Raw genomic sequence first — 24,790 nt, forward strand, 5'->3', positions numbered from 1 at the left:
CACAGACAATATGGATGAACCTCACAGATACAACAAGCAAACCAGAATCATAATTCATCATTATGACACAAGAGTACCTACTGCATGAGTCCATCTATAAGAACTTCAAAACTAATCTATGGTAATAAACAAAATTAATCTATGGTAATAGAAGCCAGAATGTAACTTGGGGGTGCGTACTGATGGGGAAGGAGCATGAAAGAGCTTTCTAGGGTTGTGGAAATGTTCTATGTCTTAATCTGGGGGATAGTTACACAGATAAATATATATTTTTTTAACAGATACATTTTAATATATATTTAAGACATATTTTATTTAATATATATTTTAACATACATATGTTAAAATTCATCAAGTAGAAAACTTATGATTAGGGTACTTTAAGCACTTATGTGTGTGTGTTTATACACACACACATACATATATTATATATATATTTTTTTTTTTTTTTGAGACAGAGTCTCGCTGTGTCACCCAGGCCAGAGTGTAATGGTGTGATCTCGGCTCACTGCAACCTCTGCCTCCCAGTTCAAGCAATTCTCCTGCCTCAGCCTCTCGAGTAGCTGGGATCACAGACATGCACCACCACACCCGGTTTTTTTGTATTTTTAGTAGAGACGGGGTTTCACCATATTGGCCAGGCTGGTCTCAAATTTCTGACTTTGTGATCTACCCTCCTTGACCGCCCAAAGTGCTGGAATTACAGGCGTGAGCCACCACACCTGGCTACTACATGTATATTATAGCTCAATAAATGTTTTTTTGAAAGAGAGGAGGCCGGGTGCAGTGGCTCATACCTGTAATCCCAGCACTTTGGGGAGGCCAAGACAGGGGGATTCTTTGAGGCCTGCTGTTGAAACCACCCTGGTCAACAAAGTGTGACCCTGTCTCTATTAAAAATAAAAATAAAACATAAGACTGGGCATGGTGGCTCACATCTGTAGTCCCAGCATTTTGGGAGGCTAAGATGGGCAGATCGCTTGAGCCTAGGAGTTCAAAACCCTGTCTCTGCAAAAAATACAAAAATCAGCTGGGTGTGGTAGCACACGCCTGTGGTCCCAGCTACTCTGGAGGCTAAGACTGGAAGATACTGTGAGCCTGGGAGGCGAAGGCTGCAGTAAGCCAAGACTGCACCACGGCACTCCAGCCTTGGCGACAGAGCGAGACGCTATAATAAATAAAAAAAACAAAATATATTTTTACGGTAGGAAAGTAACTTAAGATGTGTGTTTTGATAAAAAAAAAAAAAAAAACTCTGGGCCAGGCATGGTGGCTCACACTTGTAATCCCAGCACTTGGGAGGCCGAGGCAGGCGGTTCACAAGGTCAGGAGATCGAGACCATTCTAACATAGTGAAACCCCGTCTCTACTAAAAATACAAAAAAAATTAGCCAAGCATAGTGGCGGGCGCCTGTAGTCCCGGCTACTCAGAAGGCTGAGGCAGGAGAACAGCGTGAACCTGGGAGGCAGAGGTTGCAGTGAGCCGAGATCGTGCCACTGCACTCTAGCCTGGGTGATCGAGCAAGACTCCATCTAAAAAAAAAAGAAAAAAAAAGAAAACCTCTGTTGGGAGGTTATAACACAGACAAAAGACCAGTTAGGAGACTACTACAATTGTCCACATGAAAAACAAGGAAGGGCCTGAACTACAGCAGAGTAAGTAGGAAAGTCTGAAGCAACATTAAAAAGGTGGAATCCATCAAATTTGATGATTAATTAAATGTAAAAGGATTACAGAGAGCAAAGAGCTTAGGAACACATAAATTAGTGGGCAACCTTGTGAACTGTGGTACTATTAACCAATACAGGAGAAAAAAATGCAGGATTGGATTCAGTCTGAGTGGTTTTTAGAGATGCATTCTAGGTAGAAATGTCCAGAGGGCAACTATACATTGCTCTTTCCTGCTTCTATCTTTGACTTGTTTTTATTTTCAGTTTGTTTTGTTACTCCTTTACTTGTGCCCATCTAATGAGATGTTGGTGGTTCCCTTCCAATCCCTCATCGACCCTTCTTAAAAATGGTCTTTCCAGCCAGGCGCAGTGGCTCACGCCTGTAATCCCAGCACCTTGGGAGGCCGAGGTGGATGGATCACCTGAGGTCAGGAGTTCAAGATCAGCCTGGCCAACATGGCAAAAAAAACCCTGTCTCTACTAAAAATACAAAAATTAGCTGGGTGCAGTAGCATGTGCCTGTAGTCCCAGCTGCTCGGGAGGCTGATGCAGGAGAATCGCTTGAACCTGGGAGGCGGAGGTTGCAGTGAGCCAAGATCGCGTCACTGCACTCCAGCCTGGGTGATAGAGCGAGACTCCGTCTCAAAAGAAAAAAAAAAAAAGGTCTTTCCAGACACTTCCCCTACCAACACCATCTTACTCTCATTTATACAGGTTTTATTATCCTCCTACTTCAATGTCCTGCAGGTATCTCAAACTCAACTTGCTAAAAACAAAAAGGAAGGACATGGACCCCTACCTCATACCATATACAAAATTAACTCAAAATGGATCAAAGACCAGAATGTAAGATATAACACCATAAAACTCTTAGAAGAAAACATAGGTATACACTTTGGTGACCCTGGATTAGGCAATGGTTTTTTAAATATGACATTAAAAGCATGAGCAACACACACAAAAAAACAGATAAATTGGATTTCATAAAAATTAAAAACATTTGGCCGGGCGTAGCAGCTCACGCCTGTAATCCCAGCACTTTGGAAGGCCAAGGCAGGTGGATCACCTGAGGTCAGGAGTTCGAGATCAGCCTCAACATGGAGAAATCCTGTCTCTACTAAAAATACAAAATTAGCCGGGCATGGTGGTGCACGCCTGTAATCCCAGCTACTCAGGAGGCTGAGGCAGGAGAATTGCTTGAACCTAGGAGGCAGAGGTTGCGGTAAGCCAAGATTGTGCCATTGCACTCTAGCCGACAACAAGAGCAAAACTCCATCTCAAAAAAAAAAAAAAAAAAAAAAATTAAAGACGTTTATGCTTCAAAGAACGCCAACAAGAAAGTGAAAAAGGTGGCCAGTGCAGTGGCTCACGCCTGTAATTCCAGCACTTTGGGAGGCTGAGGTGGGTGGATCATGAGGTCAGGAGTTTGAGACCAGCCTGGCCCACATGGTGAAACCCCATCTCTACTAAAAAAAACAACAAAAATTAGCCAGCCGTGGTGGTGCACACCTGTAATCCCAGCTACTTGGGAGGGTGAGGCAGAATTGCTTGAGCCCAGGAGGCGGAGGCTGCAGTGAACAGAGATCGCACCACTGCACTCCAGACTGGGCAACAGAGCAAGACTCCATCTTGGGAAAAAAAAAAAAAAGGAACTCACAGAATGGGAGAAAATACTTGCAAATCATAAATCTGACAGGGACTTATATATATAAATAACTATATCTTCATTTAGAAAGTAAAAGAGGCCAAAAAAAAGAACTGTAATATATAATGATCTCTTTTAACTCAATAACAAAACGATAACCCATCCCCCTAGACTGTTCAGTAGAAAAAGAAGGACAACCCAAATAAAAAATGATCAAGGCTGGGCACAGTGGATCACACCTGTAATCCCAGCACTTTGGGAGGCCAAGGGAGGCAGATTGTTTAATTCCAGGAGTTTGAGACCAGCCAGGCCAATAATGGCGAAACCTTCTCTCTATAAAAAATACAAAAATTAACTGGGTGTGGTGGCGCACACCCATAGTCCCAGCTACGTAGAAGACTGAGGCAGCAGAATTGCTTGAGCCAGGGAAGTCGAGGCCACAGTGAGCGTGACTGTACTACTGTACTCCAGCCTGGGTGACTGAGCAAGACCCTGTCTCAAAAAAAAAAAAGAAAAAATAAAATAAAAAATGGGCCAGGCACGGTGGCTCACACCTGTAATCCCAGCACTTTGGGAGGCCAAGGTGGGTGGATCACCTGAGGTCAGGAGTTCAAGACCAGCCTGGCTAACATGGCAAAACCTCGTCCCTACTAAAAATGCAAAAATTAGCCTGGTGTGGTGGTGAGCACCTGTAATCCCAGCTACTAGGGAGGCTGAGGCAGGAGGATCGCTTGAACCCAGGAGGCAGAGGTTGCAGTAAGCCGAGATCGTACCACTGCACTCCAGCCCAGGCAACAGAGCAAGACTCCATCTCAAAAAAAAAAAAAAACAAAGTCAAAGGAGATGAACAGAAATTTCTACAAAGATTACAAATGGCCAATAAGCACATGAAAAGATGTTCAATATCATTAATCATCAGGGAAATGCAAAACAAAACCACAATGAGATACCATGTCACATCCACTAGAATGGCTGTGATAAATAAGACAGATAATGAATGCAGAGAAAATGAAATCCTCATACACTGCTGGTAGGAATGTCAAAGGGTGCAGTCACTTTGGAAATCTGTCTGGTAGTTTATCAAAAGGTTAAATATAGAATAACCACATGACCCAGCAATTCCATCCCTGGATATATACCCAAGAGAACTGGGTATACAACATGTCTATACAAAAACTTCTATACACAAATGTTCGTAGAACCATCATTCATAATAGTCAAAAAGTAGAAACAAGCCAAATGTCAACTGAGAAATGGATAAACAAAATGTGGTATTATTTATATAATGGACTCTTTTTCTACAATAAAAAAGAATGAAATACTCATATATGCTACAACATGGATGCACCTTGAAGACACATATCACATATTCCATTTATATTAAATGTCCAGAATAGGCAAAACCATAGAGACAGAAAGTAGATTACTGGTTGCCTCGGCCTAGGGATAGGGTGGGCAATGGAGAATGACTGTTGATGGGTGAGTATGGAGTTTCTTGTTGGGGTAATGACAGTGTTCTACAATTAAATGGTAGTAATGCCACTCACTGCGTAGGGAGGAGCCCTGCTCTGCAGGAGCAGTCATGGAGCTGAATTTATGTTTTATTTATTTATTTTTACTTATTTTTGAGATAGAATCTCAGTCCATCACCCAGGCTGGAGGCAGTAGCACGATCTCAGCTCACAGAAACCTCGCCTCCCAGGTTCAAGCAATTTTTATGCCTCAGCCTCCCGAGTAGGGGGACTACAGGTGTGTGCCACCACGCCCCAGTAATTTTTGTATTTTTCTTTTTTTTGAGGCAGAGTTTTGCTCCTTTTTGCCCAGGCTGGAGTGCAATGGTGTGGTCTCGGCTCACTGCAACCCTCTGCCTCCCAGGTTCAAGCAATTCTCCTGCCTCAGACTCCTGAGTAGCTGGGATTACAGGTGTGCAGCACCATACTCAGCTAATTTTGTATTTTTAGTAGAGATGGAGTTTCACCATGTTGGCCAGGCTGGTCTTGAACTCCTAACCTCAAGTGATCTGCCCACCTCGGCCTCCCAAAGTGCTGGGATTACAAGCGTGAGCCACTGCACCCAGCTGAATTTATTTTTTATATATAACAAAAAGAGTAGCAATGGTTGCCCAACCTTGTGAATATACTAAAAAAAACCTAAATTGTACACTTTATAGGATGAAATTTATATGTGAATTATATTTCAATTTTAAAACGTTAACCCTAAACCAGAGTCTCATCAGTCATAAAAAGATTAATATGCATCGTAACAATGATTAAATGCCATAGAATATTACCAAGAAATGTTATAGAAGCTGGATGTGGTGGCACACATCTGTAGTTCTAGCTACTCAGGAGGCTGAGACAGGAGGATGACTTGAGCCCAGGAGTTTGAGGCTGCAGTGAGCTATGATCATGCCTATGAATAGCCACTGCACTCTAGTCCAGGCAATACAGTGAGACTACGTCTCAAAAAAAATAAATAAATAAAAATAAAAAAGAAAGTGCTATAGTATCTTTGTTTCTTAGTAACTTTAACAATATAGGCTAGACTAAATGATTTCTTAGGTTGTATTGTTTATGCCCATTACAAAACCCATATCAAATAATATTAAACTAGCTCTCCTCTCAAGAATACTTATGAATACCTATACATTACTGTCTTGCCTTATAATTCTATTTTTTTTTTTTGAGACGGAGTTTTCGCTCTTGTTGCCCAGGCTGGAGTGCAATGGTGCGATCTCGGCTAACTGCAACCACAACCTCCTGGATTCAAGCGATTCTCCTGCTTCAGCCTCCCAAGTACAGGCATGCACCACCAAGCCCGGCTAACTTTGTATTTTTAGTAGAGATGGAGTTTTGCCATGTTGGTCAGTCTGGTCTCGAACTCCTGACCTCAGGTGATCCACCTGCCTCAGCCTCCCAAAGTGCTGGGATTACAGGCGTGAGCCACCGCACTCAGCCTCTTGTAATTCTTAAGATACTGAATAGATGACGCTACCAATTTAGGAAGTGGGGAATTACTAGACATACTCTAAATTAAACTTTCTACTACTTTTGAAATATGATGCCGAAGTTGAAAATGAGATCTGCAGTGTGATGTAGGATTCAGAAGACCTTGCTTGCTGTCCTAGTTCCACTAATGATTTGTAATGTGACTGTGCGCAAGTCACTTAACCTCTCCAACTCTGTTTCTTCATCTGAAAAGTGGGGATAACAATTATCTTCCTTGCTTAGCATAATATCTTTCTCTGCCCACTTTCTGAGTTTTAAAGCCTCTACTTCTCCATGAGGTAACAGGAGGTAAACAAAGCAAATTTTACACCTCTGTGAAGAAGCTGGGGAAGGTACAATGACAGTATGGGATAAAGAAGCAGGTGGGTTAGGGCTTATCATGGTAATGGCACACCAGTAGAAAAGTGAAATAATTCTGGCTTACTTAAGGAACCCTAGGTACAAAAAGACACTTCATCCTTTCTCTTGTGATTTTAGCAGAAATGGCAATAAGGTAGCCTATCAGTGTTCCTCCTGAACTTGGAAAAACTATCTGATGGCCTACTAAAATTTTTAATACAGACACGTCTGACTGATTTTTTTTTCTTTTCTTTTTGAGATGGAGTCTTGCCCTGTTGCCCAGGCTAGAGTGTACTGGCATGATCTCAGCTGACTGCAACCTCCACCGCCCAGGTTCAAGCGATTATCCTGCCTCAGCCTTTCGAGTAGCTGGGACTACAGGCGCACACTATCACGCCCGGCTAATTTTTGTATTTTTAGGGTTTCGCCATGTTGGCTAGGATGGTCTTGAACTCCTCGGCCTCCCAAAGTGCTGGGATTACAGGTGTCAGCCACTGCACCCAGCCTCTGACTGCAATTTATAAGTACTTCATTAAATTATTTTTTGCTTTTGTTTTTGTTTTTTGAGATGGAATCTCGCTCTGCTGCCAGGCTTGAGTGCAGTGGCACGATCTTGGCTCACTGCAACCTCCACCTCCCGGATTCAAGCGATTCTCCTGCCTCAGCCTCCCAAGTACCTGGGACTACAGGTGTGCGCCACTACATCCAGCTAATTTTTTAAAAAAATTTTAGTAGAGACGGAGTTTTACCATGTTAGCCAGGATGGTCTTGATCTCCTGACGTTGTGATTCGCCTACCTCGGCCTCCCAAAGTGCTGGGATTACAGGCGTGAGCCACCATGCCCAGCCACCTAAATTCTCAAATTTATAGTAACGTCATCTCAAATAAATATATCATGGTGACCTTGGAAGAACATGCTTATCTTTCCACCCCATAAATAACAAGTATGATAAATTGGCAGTTAAATTAAAAGGATAGTTAATTTAACAAGCATATTTACCAATTCTTCTAGTTAGTGATGGTGTTTTCTCAGTAGTTCTTACCTGTAACAGAAATAGGAATTGTAAGTTAGAATTATTTTTGGTAGAGGCAATCATTTCTATTTGAAAAGTTAAATTAATCATAAATTTAAAATAAATTGGCTTTATTTCAATTCAATATATGAATATTCACAAGAGGCATAGCCTGATGGAGCTAGAAGAAGTTATAAGATATCTAATCTAATCCCTTCATTTTACAAACAAGAAGCTGAGGCCCAGGGAGAATGAATGACTTCAGGGTAGAGTCATTGGGGGAACTCTAGTCTCCCATTTTAGTCCAGGGTTCTTTCCACCTATTACTGATGCCTTGGCCACCTCAGTTCATCCTGTCAATTTATTTATTTATTATTTATTTATTTTTTATTTTTGAGACGGAGTGTCACTCTTGTTGCCCAGGCTGGAGTGCAGTGGCACGATCTCAGCTCACTGTAACCTCAGCCTCCCAGGTTCAAGCAATTCTCCTGCCTCAGTCTCCCCAGTAGCTGAGATTACAGGCACGCGCCATTGTGCCTGGCTAATTTTTTGTAGTTTTAGTAGAGATGGGGTTTCATCATGTTGGCCAAGCTGGTCTCGAACTCCTGACCTCAGGTGATTCATCTGCCTCAGCCTCCCAAAGTGCTGGGATTACAGGTGGGAGCCGCTGCACCCAGCACCCATCCTATCAATTTAGATATATTTTTAAGATTTAAATATTGTCTGCAAAAGTTTAAAACTACTTTTGAGTACAAAGCACATTATACAAAGATCTAATTTCAGAAGGCTAAGGGACTTTTAGTATTTTAGTTCTTCAAGCCCATTTTTGCCTACAGTGATAGAAACAGTTCATCCTGATTCTCTTTTCACAAATTTACTTCAGGTAAAGAATAAGAAACACTTTTTAGGCTCTCTCTCTCTCTCTCTTTTTTTTTTTTTAAGAGAGAGACTTTCCCTTTCTCACTCAGGCTGGAGTACAGTGGAATGAATATGGCTCACTGAATCCTCTGACCTTTTGGGCTCAAGCGATCCTCCTGCCTCAGCCTCCCGAGTAGCTGGGACTACAGGCATGTACCACAAGTCTGGCTAATTGGTTTTTAAAATTTTTTGTAGAGACAGGGTCTCACTATGTTTTCTAGGCTGATCTCAAACTCTTGGGCTCAAGTGATCCTCTCGCCTTGGCCTCTCAAAATGTTGGAATTACAGGTGTGAAACACTGTGCCTGGCTAGCTCTCACTCTTAAAGCCCATCATACATTTATTATTTTGTTTTTAACTTAAAATTTGTGTTTTCATGTAATGTATACATATATTGATTTATAATACTATACTGAGAATTTTGCATGAAGAAATAACTATAAACAAATGATATAATATAAATTACATAATGAAAATATAATTTGAAATATAAATTTGAAAATATAAATTATATAATGAGACTTACCAGACACTCCTCAAGTGAATGGGTTAAATGAATATTGTTTATATATTCTTGTCCCTTCTGTTCTAACAGATATTTACACCTAAACAATTAAAAGGTTAAACTTTAGTAGCTGATAAATTAGTGAAGTACAAGCAAAGATATAATCTCCCATCATATTAATTCTATTAACTTGCTTTTCAGTACTTCTAAGGAGCCACAGAGTAAAATGTTACCCAATTCCCTATTCCACTGTCATTTTAAGGTTAAAAAAGTTCCCTTTGTTATGCTACCTATGCTGTTAGTAGAGCAAAAAACATCAACTTGAGAACTTTCTAAAACAAGTTATTAAATTAGCACCTTGACTTTTTTTATTTTTTATTTTTTGAGACAGAGTCTCACTCTGTCACCCAGGTTGGAGTGCAGTGGCACGATCTTGGCTCACTGCAACATCCGCCTCCCGGGTTCAAGCGATTCTCCTGCCTTAGCCTCCTGAGTAGCTGGGATTACAGGCATGCACCACTACGCCCAGCTAATTTTTGTATTTTCAGTAGAGACAGGGTTTCACCATATTGGCCAGGCTGGTCTCAAACTCCTCACCTCAAGTGATCTGCCTGCCCCAGTCTCCCAAAGTGCTGGGATTGTAGGCATGAGCCACCATGCCCATCTTAACAGGTTTTATTTAAAGAATTAACCGGGGCCGGGCGCGGTGGCTCACGCCTGTAATCCCAGCACTTTGGGAGTCCGAGGTGGGCGGATCACGAGGTCAGGAGATCGAGACCATCCTGGCTAACCAGTGAAACTCCATCTCTACTAAAACTACAAAAAAAATTAGTCGGGCGTAGCGGCGGGCGCCTGTAGTCCAGCTACAGGAGGCTGAGGCAGGAGAATGGCGGGAACCCGGGAGGCAGAGCTTGCAGTGAGCCGAGATCACACCACTGCACTCCAGCCTGGGGGCAGAGCGAGACTCCGTCTCAAAAAAAAAAAAAAAAAAAAGAATTAACCAATTGCCCATTTAAAAGGAATATCTTTAGGCTTTTCAATATTTCTTTTTAAAGCTGTTTAGGCCGGGCGTGGTGGCTCAAGCCTGTAATCCCAGCACTTTGGGAGGCCGAGACAGGTGGATCACGAGGTCAGGAGATCGAGACCATCCTGGCTAACACGGTGAAACCCCGTCTCTACTAAAAATACAAAAAACTAGCCGGGCGAGGTGGCGGGCGCCTGTGGTCCCAGCTACTCGGGAGGCTGAGGCAGGAGAATGGCGTGAACCCGGGAGGCGGAGCTTGCAGTGAGCTGAGATCCGGCCACTGCACTCCAGACCGGACGACAGAGCAAGACTCCGTCTCAAAAAAAAAAAAAAAAAAAATAAAGCTGTTTAACGCTAAGATTTCTTTTCAAATGATCGCTCTGAAGTTTGGGTTTTTATTTTTATTTTTTTGAGATGGAGCTTCACTCTTGTTGCCCAGGCTGGAGTGCAATGACACGATCTCGGCTCACTGCAACCTCTGCCTCCCGAATACCTGGGATTACAGGCATGCGCTACCACGCTCGGCTAATTTTGTATTTTTAGTAGAGGCAGGGTTTCTCCATGTTGTTCAGGCTGGTCTCAAATTCCCAACCTCAGGTGATCCACCCACCTTGGCCTCCCAAAGTGCTGGGATTACAGGCGTAAGCCACCATGCCGGCTGTTTTTTTGTTTGTTTTCGTTTTTTTTTTTTTTTTTTTTTGAGACAGGGTCTCACTCTGTTGCCCAGGCTGGAGTGCAGTGGCGTCAGCTCACTACAACCTCTGCCTCCCCAGCTCAAGTGATCCTCTTACCTCAGTCTCATGAGTAACTGGAACTACAAGTGTGTGCCACCATGACTGGCTAATTGTTTTTTGTATTTTTTGTAGAGACAGGGTCTCACTATGTTGCCCAGGCTGGTCTCAAACTCTTGGCCTCCAGCAATCCACCCACCTCATCCTCCCAAAGTGCTGGGATTACAGGCACGAGCCACCACACCCCAATCAGAGATCTTAAAATGTGAACAATTGTATGTTATAGAGATAATGAGATACACTAATATTTCCTAGGGGTATGATGACTTCTTAAGGAATCTCCTTGGCAATATGGGCTCTCATGCTGATCTAAAAGAGCCTACTTCCAACAATAAAAAAGCACACATTTTCTAATTTGTATTTAACAATTGGATAATCTAGAGGCCAAGCACGGTGGCTCATGCTCGTAATCCCAGCACTTTGAGAGGCTGAGGCGGGTGGATAACCTGAGGTTGGAAGTTCAAAACCAGCCTGACCAACATGATGAAACCCCGTCTCTACTAAAAATACAAAAAATTAGCTGGGCGTGGTGGCGGGCACCTGTAATCCCAGCTACTTGGGAGGCTGAGGCAGGAGAATCACTTGAACCCAGGAGGCAGAGATTGCAGTGAGCTGAGATAGCACTACTGCACTCCAGCCTGGACGACAAGAGCAAAACTCTTGTTTCAAAAAAAAAAAAAAGAAAAAGAAATGGGATAATCTAGAGGCCAGGCACAGTGGCTCACATCTGTAATCCCAGCACTTTGGGAGGCCAAGGTAGGCCAATCATCTGAGGTCAGGAGTTCAAGACCAGTCTGGCCAACATGGTGATACCCTGTCTTTACTAAAAAAATACAAAAATTAGCCAGAATCCCAGCACTTTGGGAGGCCAAGGTGGGCAGATCACAAGGTCAGGAGATCAAGACCATCCTGGCCAACATGGTGAAGCCCTGTCTCTACTAAAAATACAAAAAATTAGCTGGGCATGGTGGCACTTACCTGTAGTCCCAGCTACTCGGGAGGCTGAGGCAGGAGAATCCCTTGAACCCGGGAGGCAGAGGGTGCAGTGAGCCAAGATCGCACCACTGCAACTCCAGCCTGGCAACAGAGTGAGACTCCATATCAAAAAAAAAAAAAAAAAAAAAAATTAGCCAGGCATGGTGGCAGTGGTGGGTGCCTCTAATTCCAGCTACTCAGGAGGCTGAGGCACAAAAATCGCTTGAACCTGGGAGGCGGAGCTTGCAGTGAGCCAAGATTGCACCACTGCACTCCAGCCTAGGCAAGAGAGTGAAACTCTGTGTTTAAAAAAAAAAAAAAAAAAAAAAAAGAAATGGGATATTCTGAATGTCATAGATATGACACATAAATAGCGAATGTTTTGGTCATCAGAGAAGGCTTATAAACCTTCCTCATTTTTATAAACCTAGCATGAATTTCAAGCCATAGTGAAGGCAAAAATAGTTGAGGTAAAAAGTAATTCAAGTCTCCCACTGCATGCTATCCAACTTGCCTGTACAATGAACAATTAAATATCTTACCCTGGATACCATTTAGCATGTTGCTCCCAAGGGTCTTCACTGGGCTTCCAATCAGTTAGCCCTCCTCCACAGTGAAAGCACTTTACTTTATCACCTTCACCTACGAAAACACACAGGAATATATGTATTTGTGCAATTAGAAGCTTACACAAAAATATTCATTTAACACCTAAAAATTAAGCACATCTGAAAAACATGAAAATCTTGCAGCTTAAAACAAGACATTCAAATTCACATCTAAGTAACAGATATGATCTTTATCCTTTGAGGAAGAAATACACACTAAATTCACTGATTCAATCTGAGGTATTTTTTACAGAAGACAAAAATAAAACTGCCCAAGTTTTATGTTAAAAACTAAAATTGTTATTATTTATTTATTTTTTTTGAGACTGAGTCTTCCTCTGTTCCTCAGACTGGAGTGCAATGGCTCAGTCTTGGCTCACTGCAACCTTTTCCTCCCAAGTTCAAGCAATTCTCCTGCCTCAGCCTCTCAAGTAGCTGGGATTACAGGCATGCGCCACCATACCCAGCTAATTTTTTATATCTTTGGTAGAGATGGGGTTTCACCATGTTGGCCAGCCTGATCTTGAACTCCTGACCTCAAGTGATCCTCCCGCCTCGGCCTCCCAAAGTGCTGGGATTACAGGCGTGAGCCACTGCGCCTGGCATACTTTATTTTCATTTATTTATTTATTTATTTTATTATTACTACTATTTTTTTTTTCTGAGATGGAGTTTTACTCTTGTTGCCCAGGCGGGAGTGCAATGGCTTGATCTCAGCTCACTGCAACCTCTGCCTCCTGGGTTCAAGTGATTCTCCTGCCTCAGCCTCCCGAGTAGCTGGGATTACAGGCATGTGCCACCACGTCCAGGTAATTTTTGTATTTTTAGTAGAGACGGGGTTTCGCCATGTTGGCCAGGCTGGTCTTGAACTCCTGACCTCAGGTGATCCACCCACCTCAGCCTCCCAAAGTGCTGGGATTACAGACGTGAGCCACCGAGCCCAGCCATACTGTCTTTTTAGTATGTTATTTGGGCCACCAATATTGTACTTACTGTTTCAAACTATGAAACTTTAAAACTAAAGTTATGTTCCAAGTATTAGTAACATTAAAGTTCTACATAATGAAATTATGAGACAAGTTTCTCTAAGTTTATAGCAACATTGACACTAAACAAACCTTCAAGATTACTATACGATGGTACATAAATAAAATCTTTTGAAATAACCAATATTTTATAGGCATTATTCAATCTTAACATAAATGGGTCAAATATATAATGGTATAATTTAAAAAAATATCTTTAGAAGCAATCACTCCAATGGCCCTTCCTGACAGGTCTACCACAGTCCATTTGAAAGCACTCATATGGCCGAGCGCAGTGGTTCATGCCTGTAATCCCAGCACTTTGGGAGGCCAAGGTGGGTGGATCACAAGGTCAGGAGTTCAAGACCAGCCTGGCCATGGTGAAACCCCGTCTCTACTAAAAGTACAAAAATTAGCCAGGCGTGGCGCATGCACCTGTAATCCCAGCACTTTGGGAGGCCAAGGCAGGTGGATCACCTGAGGTCAGGAGTTTGAGACCAGCTTGACCAACAGGGAGAAACCCTGTCTCTACTAAAAATACAAAATTAGTTGGGCGTGGTAGCACATGCCTGTAATCCCAGTCACTCAGGAGGCTGAGGCAGGAGAATCGCTTGAACCCAGGAGGCAGAGGTTGCAGCGAGCCTAAATCTCGCCATTGCACTCCAGCCTTGACAACAAGAGCGAAACTCCGTCTCAAAAAAAAACAAAAAAAAAGTTATGTGAAGTTTAGAGAAAATACATGAGGTATATGTATTTACTTACAGTAAGTGCTCAATAAATGATGGTTAATATTACTATTAGACCCATTTTGCTATTGGGGATGCTACCATCTTTTGCAAGTTATCTACTTCCTAAAAACAATTACACGAAGAGAAGCATGACTCGTAATATGGTAGTCTTTTTCACATAAATTCAGTAGTTACATTACAGGTTCAACATAAGAGTTCACAGAATAATATGGATATATATATATATAAAATCGTGCCAAGTTATACCTAAATATTTACCAGTTCAGGGGGCTAAGGGCATCTATTTACTTTTTATGAGCCCTGGAAAAGTTGGGAAGCTATTTATTGGTTTTATAATAAAGTTTACCTAAAGCATAAAATCCAGCTCTTGCAAGCTGCTCCTTGTTAACTGAGTATATCCATGTCCCAAAGTAATGATCCGTGCTTCATAATCTGCCATGGATGGATTTCTTGGAAGATTTGTTGAATTTGGGTAATTCCTATCAGAACTCACAGCATCAGATTCACTTCGAATATTAAGATTCCGGCCCAAAACAAAGAAGCAATTAGGAAAGTGTCGCCTGTGTTCTGACCAGGCACGATCACAAGGTTCCCAATTTTTCAGTTTTCCACCACAACAAAAGCACTGCACTTGGTCACCAATACCTGTGTAGTAGAGTCCAGCACTTGCTAACTCTCTTGGGGTTAGGTGAGCATAGTCTGGCCAGTTCTGAAAGGACTTTAATCTAGCTTCTTCACTATACATGGCAGGGTTCCTTGGGTATATGGTGTCTGATATATCTACAACCTGCCCAGTTCTCAAAAGATAGTCTGCATGTGTCTCAGATGGCCTGTCTAAGGCAAAATGATTTCTGCTTCCCAGATAGTTTTCGACTTTGTACTGACCATTCTGGATACCAGAATTTGTAGACTGTGTGGCACTATTTTCAAAATAAAAGCCATTGATAAATCTGCAATTTGGGGATACTTTCCTGTGTCTTCCAACTGCTGAGTCTCCATATTGCCATCTATCTACAGCTGCATGACAACTAAAGCACCGCACAGTATCTCCTTCACCAGTATAAAGAAACCCTGCTCGTGCCAGTGTTGATGCTGAAACAGGACTACTACTTGGAAAATCTGCAAAAGTTTTTAATCTATTAAACTCTTCTACAAATTCTTCTTCCTTATTGATGTCTGCAGGTACACAAGTTTTAGATCCTTCAAAACTGTTAAAAGTCATCTTCTCTTGAAAATAGGACTTGTCCACCTTTTCTAAAAAGAGAACATTATATTAGGAAATCCAAAACGTGAAACACAAGCAATAGACTTTTGTTATAGGAGCTAACAAATTATCACTTATGACATAAAAATAACTACACAACTGCTAAGAAACATTCTAATTCTAAATACTAGGGTTTAACATTACATCATTCAAGTCATAAAGTAAAATCTAGCATTTTTGTTTTCTCTTTCTAAGTAATATTTAAGCAGGCAGAATAAAACTAATAATTTTTAAATGCTTATTTTACATAAATATGTAAACTGTGATGCAGAATATATTATAATTATTAACCATGTCAAATCATTAATTAGGAAAAACATGAAAGAAGCATAAAATATGCAGATTATTAAAGTCTGTGCATAATTGTTATAATGAATCATTATATATTCAAGGCATCAAAGTTCAGTTTTTACAAATTAAAAAATGTTCAGAATGTTAATGAATTAATTTTTAATATTTCTTTGCTTAGCAAAATATGTTTCAATCATAATATTGGTTCCAATGTTTTTTTTTTTTTTTTTTTTTTTTTTTGAGACGGAGTCTTGCTCTGTCGCCCGGGCTGGAGTGCAGTGGCCGGATCTCAGCTCACTGCAAGCTCCGCCTCCCGGGTTCCCGCCATTCTCCTGCCTCAGCCTCCCGAGTAGCTGGGACTATAGGCGCCCGCCACCTCGCCCGGCTAGTTTTTTGTATTTTTTAGTAGAGACGGGGTTTCACCGTGTTAGCCAGGATGGTCTCGATCTCCTGACCTCGTGATTCGCCCGTCTCGGCCTCCCACAGTGCTGGGATTACAGGCTTGAGCCACCGCGCCCGGCCCCAATGTGTTCTTTAAGAGTATGAAATATTTCTGATTTTCATGCATGAACCAGATCCCCTTTTTTGTTGTAACTGGATAATTACAGATATATACGTAACACTGCCCTCTAGAGAGTGGTTCAGGAGAAACTCTAAATACCTGCAAACCTTAATTGCTTTTTTTTTTTTTGCCCATGACATACATGTACCCTGCAGTTACTTTTGCTATTAACTGCCCTTGGTAGCCAGGCGCAGTGGCTCACGCCTGTAATCCCAGCACTTTGGGAGGCCGAGGCGGGCGGATCACAAGGTCAGGAGATTGAGACCATCCTGGCTAACAGGGTGAAACCCCGTCTCACCTAAAAATACAAAAAATTAGCCGGGCGTGGTTGTGGGCGCCTGTAGTCCCAGCTGCTGGGGAGGCTGAGGCAGGAGAATGGCGTGAACCCGGGAGGCCGAGCTTGCAGTGAGCCGAGATCGCAACACTGCACTCCATTCTGGGCGGCAGCGCGAGACTCCGTCTCAAAAAAAAAAAAAAAACTTCCCCTTGGTCAAGTAACAATCTGTTCAAATGGAAGATAAGTATTGTTGCAGTCTTATTAGAGCTGCCAAATCACAGCTGTGTAATTTTAACCCAGATTAAATACTAAAGGGAACCCATTAGGTTATGAGAAGGATAGCAAGACAATTTATCTTCCAAACCTGGACACTTCTCAAAGTGAAAAATCACACTAGCAATAATCACACTGGGACAACAGGCATAAATCGGGGTTGCCCCAGGCAAACTAGAGCATATGGTAACCTAGCTATGAGGCAAACCTGGTTCTCCAGAATCTCCCGCATTGCCTGATAACGTGCTCAATATAAACTTGTCAAAGGCAAAATAACGGTAACAAGGACTCTGTCTCTATATTATATGTGCATTAATTGATTTTTTTTTTTTTTTTTTGAGATGGAGTTTTGCTCTTGTTGCCCCGGCTGGAGTGCAATGGCGTGATCTTGGCTCACTGAAACCTCTGCCTCCTGGGTTCAAGCGATTCTCCTGCCTCAACCTCTCAAGTAGCTGGGATTACAGACATGCACCACCATGCCCAGCTAATTTTGTATTTTTTAGCAGAGACGGGGTTTCTCCAGGTTGGTCAGGTTGGTCTTTAACTCCCGACCTCAGGTGATCCCCCACCTCGGCCTCCCAAAATGCTGGGATTATAGGCATGAGCCAACAGGTCGAGCCATTGATTTCTTGAGAAGAATTAGCCAGCTCTTTTGCCTTTATGTTGACACAATATGTCTTAGAATTTAATCTCTTTTGGAGTAATGTTCAACATAAAGCAAGCTGGCAATGGACTTCAGTCTTTTCTGGCCATGTCAACTTATAGTGGTATTAACTCATACCTCAACAGCTGAGTTATATCTGCATAAAACTTTTGGAATAGTCTCCATGACTTTTGATGAATTATCATCTCCTAGATGTCTGAAAACATTCCAACATTAGCTTCAAGGCCCTTTGTTGAATCAGCATAATAAACTGAATGACAAAAATCAAGATTCAAAGAAACCAAGGCTGATCAAACCCCTTGTTCTACTCTTTTCCCTCTTCTCACTCTGCACTTGACTAGTCTTAAGAAAAAAACCAGCTGGTCATGGTGGCTCACGCCTGTAATCCCAGCACTTTGGGAAGCCAAGGTGGGCAAATCACCTGAGGTCGGGAGTTCGAGACCAGCTAGACCAACATGGTGAAACCCTGTCTCTACTAAAAACACAAAATTAGCCAGGCGTGGTGGCACATGCCTGTAATCCCAGCTACTTGGGAGGCTGAGGCAGGAGAATCACTTGAACCCAGGAGGCGGAGGTTGCAGTGAGCAGAGATCGCACCATTGCACTCCAGCCTGGGCAACAAGAGCGAAACTCTTGTCTCAAAAAAAAAAAAAACATAAAAGTAAAAAACCAAAGCTACCTGATAGGCTAATGAGATAACATTTAATAGGGGTAAGTGTAAAGTCTTACATCTGGTTTTTTAAAAATATTTGGTGCATAAGCCGGGTGCGGTGACTCATGCCTATAATCTCAGCACTTTGGGAGGCCAAGGCAGCCGGATAACTTGAGGTCAGGAGTTTAAGACCAGCCTGGCCAACATGGTGAAACCCCTATCTCTACTAAAAATACAAAAATTAGCCAGGCGTGGTGGCAGTACCTGTAATCCCAGCTACTCGGGAAGCTGAGACAGAACCCTTGAACCCGGGCAGCGGAGGTTGCAGTGAGCCAAGATCATGTCACTGCACTCCATCCTGGGCAACAGAGTGAGGCTCCATCTCAAAAAAAGAAAAACAAAACAAAACAAAAAGGCCGGGTGCAATGGCTCACGCCTGTAATCCCGCACTTGGGGGGCCAAGGAGGGTGGGTCACCTGAGGTCAAAAGTTCGAGACCAGCCTGACCAACATGGAGATACCCTATCTCTACTTAAAAAAAAGAAACAAACAAAGAAAATTAGCCAGGCATGGCGGCGGACTCCTGTAATCGCAGCTACTCGGGAGGCTGAGGCAGGAGAATTGCTTGAACCCAGGAGGTGGAGGTTGCAGTGAGCTGAGATCGTGCCACTGCACTCCAGCCTGGTGACAGAACGAGCGTCTCAAAAAAAAAAAAAAAAAAATCTGTTGCATAACTAAAAGAAAATGGAGACTTAAGAAAAAATCACATAAAGGCAATCCTCCAGATTAAAACCTTGGAATTTTAATTAATTACAAATTCATCATGAGCCAACATTACAAGTTGACTAAAAAACTTACAGCAACTTCAGGCTGCATTAGTGTCCAGATGTGCAACATCCAGATCCAATTCAGCTACCAAGGGATATTATTTCCAGTTCCAAATACATTTTGGAAGGGACATTAACAAAGTTTAAGGCTGGGCGCGGTGGCTCACGCCTGTAATCCCAGCTCTCAGGGAGGCAGAGGCGGGAGGATAGCTTGAGGAGTTCGAGACCTGCCTGGGTAATACAGCAAGACCCCGTTCTCCACAAAAAGGAAAAAAAAAAAAAAAAGACAAAAAAAAAAAATAAGCGCAACAAAGTTAATGTCCTCAGGGAGCAATTGGGATGATAAAAATGATATCATATGAGAAATAGAATAGCAAAGGATATTTATCGCAAAGGGTGGAAAAATTGTGAGGGGAAGGGTAGAGAGGATAGACTGATATCTAAAAGGTTATCATGTAGAAAAGAGATCCACATTTTGTATAGCTTGAGGGCAGAATTAAGGTCATTAAATACAACTATAAGCAGTAGATTTTAACCCAAGGATGAGCTTTATAACAATTGATAGCAGCAACAAATGGATTGGGTTGCCTTGTAGATTATGAGTTCCTCCTATCACTTAAAGGAGCTTCAGCATGGACTAGGAGACTGGATTAAACATTTCCAAGTCTATAATTATCCTGAATAATTAATGCTCAGTATAATTCAAAACACATGAGAACTGCCTTCCCTGGGGTGTTAAATTTTATTTCAAGTCAATCAAAATGGATGTTAAGTGGTCAGGCATAGTGGCTCATGCCTGTAATCTCAACACTTTGGGAGGCTGAGGTGCGTGGATCACTTGAGGTCAGGAGTTCAAGACCAGCCTGGCCAACATGGTGAAACCCCATCTCTACCAAAAAATGCAAAAATTAGCCAGGCGTGGTGGCATACGCCTGTAATCCCAGCTACTCGGGAGGCCAAGGGACAAGAATCACCTGAACCTGGGAGGCAGAGGTTGCAATGAGCCGAGATTGTGCCACTGCACTCCAGCCTAGGTGACAGAGTAAGACTTCATCTCAAAAAAAGAAAAAACAAAGTATAAAATCAAAGATATTCTCATTTCACAACTTTGTGTAGTTCAAGTAGTCACCCTATTTCAGAAAATATTAGGTAAAACCATCATTCAACATGAGCAGGAGAATCTCAATTTGAAGCTTTTGAGTGGAGATCTTGTCTTCCCAGAGGTTGTTTCCATGCCAATAGTTCAGATTTCACTCTTTTGAAAAGTAAATATTTATTTAGAAGCACTCAAGTGAACAATATATACACATTAGCAGAGTGTGAGCTTTTTGAGAAGGAGGAAAAAACAGAATTACCAGAGAGTTTAAGAGTGAAAGGTGGAAGGATGACTGATGAACGACAGAAATCTTGGCTTTGGAGGAAGGCACCAAACAAAAAGGGTAAGATAGGGTAAAAATAGGATCTAAGTGAAATGGAGGAGAGGAAAATGATACCACAGAAAACAAGTATATACGGAGCAGAAGAATTGAGAATACAGAAGAAAATATTGGACAAGGGTGACAAAAAGGTTTTTGAAGTGAAAAGGTGTGGGTGCAATAAAGTATGCTGGGATAATTTAAGGCTTCTCTGTGAAAGCATCTTCAGACTTTGTACTGGGTACGTGGAAAGGCAGGAAGGCACGGAAAGAGAAAAATGTCAAAGAAAGCTTTTGGTAAAGGGGCTGGGCAATCAGGAATCTTAAGGTAACAGTAGTTGGGAAAATAGCACTATGGAAGCAAAAAATGGGACAAAAAGGACCAGCAAGCAATGGTGCATGTTTAAATGAAGGGTTTGGGAGATTCTACAATGGTAATATGTAAGGTTTTACAGTATACATGTACGAACAGACATTTAGTCCAGTCAACTGTGTAAAGAGAGCCACCAGGAGGTGCCAAGGAGAGGATGTTGACAGCTAGTCTAGCGAGAATGTGGGAATGCGGAGGTGGGGGATACAGAGACAAAGGCACATACAAAACCCTGGTGTCTGTATATGACACAAAAGTTTCTATTTCTCCTTTTTTTTTTTTTGAGACAGAGTTTTTTGCTCTTGTTGCCCAGGCTGGAGTAAAATGGCGTGATCTCAGGTCACTGCAACCTCCGCCTTCCATGTTCAAGCCATTCTTCTGTCTCAGTCTCCCAAGTAGTTGGAATTACAGGTGCCCGCCACCATGCCTGGCTAATTTTTGTATTTTTAGAAGAGACAGGATTTCAACATGTTAGCCAGGCTGGTCTTGAACTGCTGACCTCAGGTAATCCACCTGCCTCGACCTTCCAAAGTGCTGGGATTACAGGCATGAACCACTGTGCCCAGCTGCTTTTTTTAAAAATTATTATTAGGGTTTTCTTTTTTTGAGACGGAGTTTCTCTTGTTGCCCAGGCTGGAGTGCAATGGCACAATCCTGGCTCACTGAGGATGAGGATGTCATAGGACTTGTAAATTTGGGTAGTTTAAGAGCTTTTAAACCTCTGAGCCAACGACCTAGAATAGGCATGAGAACAATAATATTACAAGTTTGAAATGCTATTAAAATAAATAGAAACAGAAAGTAGATTAGTGGTTGCCTAGGGCTGGGGTGGGGGGGAAATAGGAAGTGACTATAAATGGTTACTGGAGTTGTTTCTGGAGTAATGAAAATGTTCTAAAATTAGATTGTGGTGACAGTTGCACAACTCTGCATATACTAAAAGCCACTGAACTATATACTTTAAATGGATCTTATGGTATATAAATTATATCTCAATAAAGCTGTCAAAATGTTATTAAAATAGTAGTTTGGTAACTGTTTGCATAAACTTTGGAGGATCAGAGGTGATTTTAAGTATAAAACAATGGGGCTTCTGCTAATGAAATTATGTGCTTTTGATATGGAAAATGGGATATTAGTACATTTTCAGAACTACATGAGAGGACTAAGTCATTTCTGTTTGAAGTGGTTACATATTTAACTGTTTCACAGAGCCCAGTGAATTTTTCCTTTAACTATATTTTTAAATTCTTTTTTTTTTTTTTTTTTTTTTTTTTGAGATGGAGTCTCACTCCCAGGCTGGAGTGCAGTGGCGTGATCTTGGCTCACCGCAAGCTCTGCCTCCTGGTTCAACACCATTCTTCTGCCTCAGTCACCTGAGTAGCTGGGACTACAGGCACCTGCCACCACACCCAGCTAAATATTTTGTATTTTTAGTAGAGACAGGGTTTCACCATGTTAGCCAGGATGGTCTTGATTCCTGACCTCATGATCCACCTGACTTGGCCTCCAAATTGTTGGCATTACAGGCATGAGCCACCACGCGCAGCTATATTCTTAAAGAGAAAAAGTTTGGGCCGGGCGCGGTGGCTCAAGCCTGTAATCCCAGCACTTTGGGAGGCCGAGACGGGCGGATCACGAGGTCAGGAGATCGAGACCATCCTGGCTAACACGGTGAAACCCCGTCTCTACTAAAAAATACAAAAAACTAGCCGGGCGAGGTGGCGGGCGCCTGTAGTCCCAGCTACTCGGGAGGCTGAGGCAGGAGAATGGCGTAAACCCGGGAGGCGGAGCTTGCAGTGAGCTGAGATCCGGCCACTGCACTCCAGCCTGGGCGACAGAGCGAGACTCCGTCTCAAAAAAAAAAAAAAAAAAAAAAAGAGAAAAAGTTTGATTCTATCTCTTGGTACTGGAGGACCTCAGTTCTTATGTTTCCAGTATTATTTCTAATGTTGTTCTTCTGTTGCTAAGTGTAACAAATCACTTTCTGGAATGCTTCTTCTAACTTTTAAGAAATTAAGCCAATTACTATTTTTAGGAGTTGCTTTCCATGTTATGAAGCACTTGAAGCTATGTTCCTGAATTACAAAATTGTTTGATAGTTGTTCACATTGGTGTTTGTCCATTCTATAACTTATATATTTAAAAACTAATTCCAAACAGGTATAATTTATGCTGTAAAAAGCAGTTAATGGCCGGGTGTGGTGGCTCATGCCTGTAATCCCAGCACTTTGGGAGGCCGAGGCAGGCGGATCACTTGAGGTCAGGAGTTCGAAATCAGCCTGGCCAACATAGCAAAAACCCTATCTCTACTAAAAATACAAAAAGTAGTCAGGCATGGTGGTGCATGGCTGTAATCCCAGCTACTTAGGAGGCTGAACTATGAGAATTACTTGAACCCGGAAGACGGGGGTTGCAGTGAGCCGAGACTGCACCTCTGTACTCCAGCCTGGGTGACAGAGCTGTCTTTGAAACAGAGCAAAACTGTCTCAAAAAAAAAAATAATAATAAAAATAAAGCAGTTAATTTCACTGACTCTGGTAATATGAGACTCTCTCCCTTAACATTCTTGTATTTATTTCTAATTTCACTAGAAAGCATTCCCTTTGTTTAGTGTGTCTATATGTACATTGGAATGCTTTTGTACTCTTTTAATGTATTCAAGTAGTATGAATGTTTTTGATAAAAAATGTACCATGATTAAAAGATTTTTACACATGGAACAAACCTGTGTATTTTTTCATACAACAATTTTGGATTTTCTTCAATGGATTATTCTAGGAAGACTGCCTATCATTGATAGAAATATTGGTATTTACCACTGACGGGTAGAGTTTACCCATATTATTTTTCTTTTTATTTTAAAAATGTATTATCATTATTTTTTTAAAGACAAGGCCTTGCTCTGTTGCCCAAGTTGGAGTGCAGTGGTGTGATCATAGCTCATTGTAACCTCAACCTCTTGGGCTGAAGCAATCCTTCCACCTCAGCCTCCTGAATAGCTGGGACTATAGTCACATGCCACCACGCCCCGCTAATTTTAAAAAGTTTTCTTAGAGATGTGGTTTCTCTATGTGTTCAGGCTGGTCTGGAATTCCTGGACTCAAGCGATACTCCTGACTTGGCCTCCCAAAGTGTTGTGATTATAGCCGTGAAGGACTGTTTGACTAGTTTTTTACCATTATGAACAATGTTGGAGTGAATGACCTTCTATCTAAACCTACTCATGTAATGTTGGCTTTTCGCACCAATAATAGATGGCCTCAAACAGGACAGTGTCCTGTCACTACCTCCATTTAATCTATTTTGTTTTTGACTAGTAATAGTCTTAAGAAGAAGCATTTGACTAAAGTAGTTGCAAAAAAAAAAAGCAGCATGAGGCTCACCCCTGTAATCCCAATACTTTGGGAGGTTAAGGCAGGAGAATCACTTGAGCCCAGGAATTTAAGACCACACTGGGCAACATAGGCCAAGGAATTACAGGTTACAATGAGCTGTGACTGCGTCACTGCACTTCAGCCTGTACAACAGGTCAAGACACTGTCTTTAAAAAAAGTAGTATGAATACACTTATAAATCTATAAGAAGGCCGGGCACAGTGACTCACACCTCTAATCCCAACACTTTGGGAGTATGAGGTGGGTGTATCGCTTGAATTCGGGAGTTCAAGACCAGCCTGGCCAATGTGATGAAACACCGTCTCTACTAAAAATACAAAAATTAGTTGGGCATGGTGGCGCATGCCTGTAATTGCAGCGACTCGGGAGGTTGAGGCAGGGGAATCGTTTGAACCTGGGAGGCAGAGGTTGCAGTGAACCGAAATGGTGCCACTGCACTCCAGCCTGGGCGACAGAGCGAGACTCCGTCTCAAAAAAACGAAAAAAAAAAAAACTGTAAGAAAAAGATTAATACGTTGATAGAAAACAG

The 24,790-nt window shown here is 42.0% G+C and overlaps 1 protein-coding gene across 1 annotated transcript in view; it reads right to left on the minus strand.

Annotated features, from left to right (window-relative positions):
• XIAP (X-linked inhibitor of apoptosis) overlaps positions 1–24,790 on the minus strand; it is a 48,692-nt gene that overhangs the window by 8,444 nt on the left and 15,458 nt on the right. The window contains 5 exon segments of the mRNA XM_033201204.1: positions 7,664–7,706; positions 9,120–9,198; positions 12,431–12,530; positions 14,617–14,682; positions 14,685–15,524. Of these exon segments, the coding sequence (XP_033057095.1) occupies positions 7,664–7,706; positions 9,120–9,198; positions 12,431–12,530; positions 14,617–14,682; positions 14,685–15,492 (1,096 nt within the window). The 5' untranslated portion in view covers positions 15,493–15,524.

The sequence above is a fragment of the Trachypithecus francoisi genome, unplaced genomic scaffold, assembly GCF_009764315.1.
Source record: "Trachypithecus francoisi isolate TF-2019V2 unplaced genomic scaffold, Tfra_2.0 Lachesis_group6, whole genome shotgun sequence".
Taxonomy (NCBI): domain Eukaryota; kingdom Metazoa; phylum Chordata; class Mammalia; order Primates; family Cercopithecidae; genus Trachypithecus; species Trachypithecus francoisi.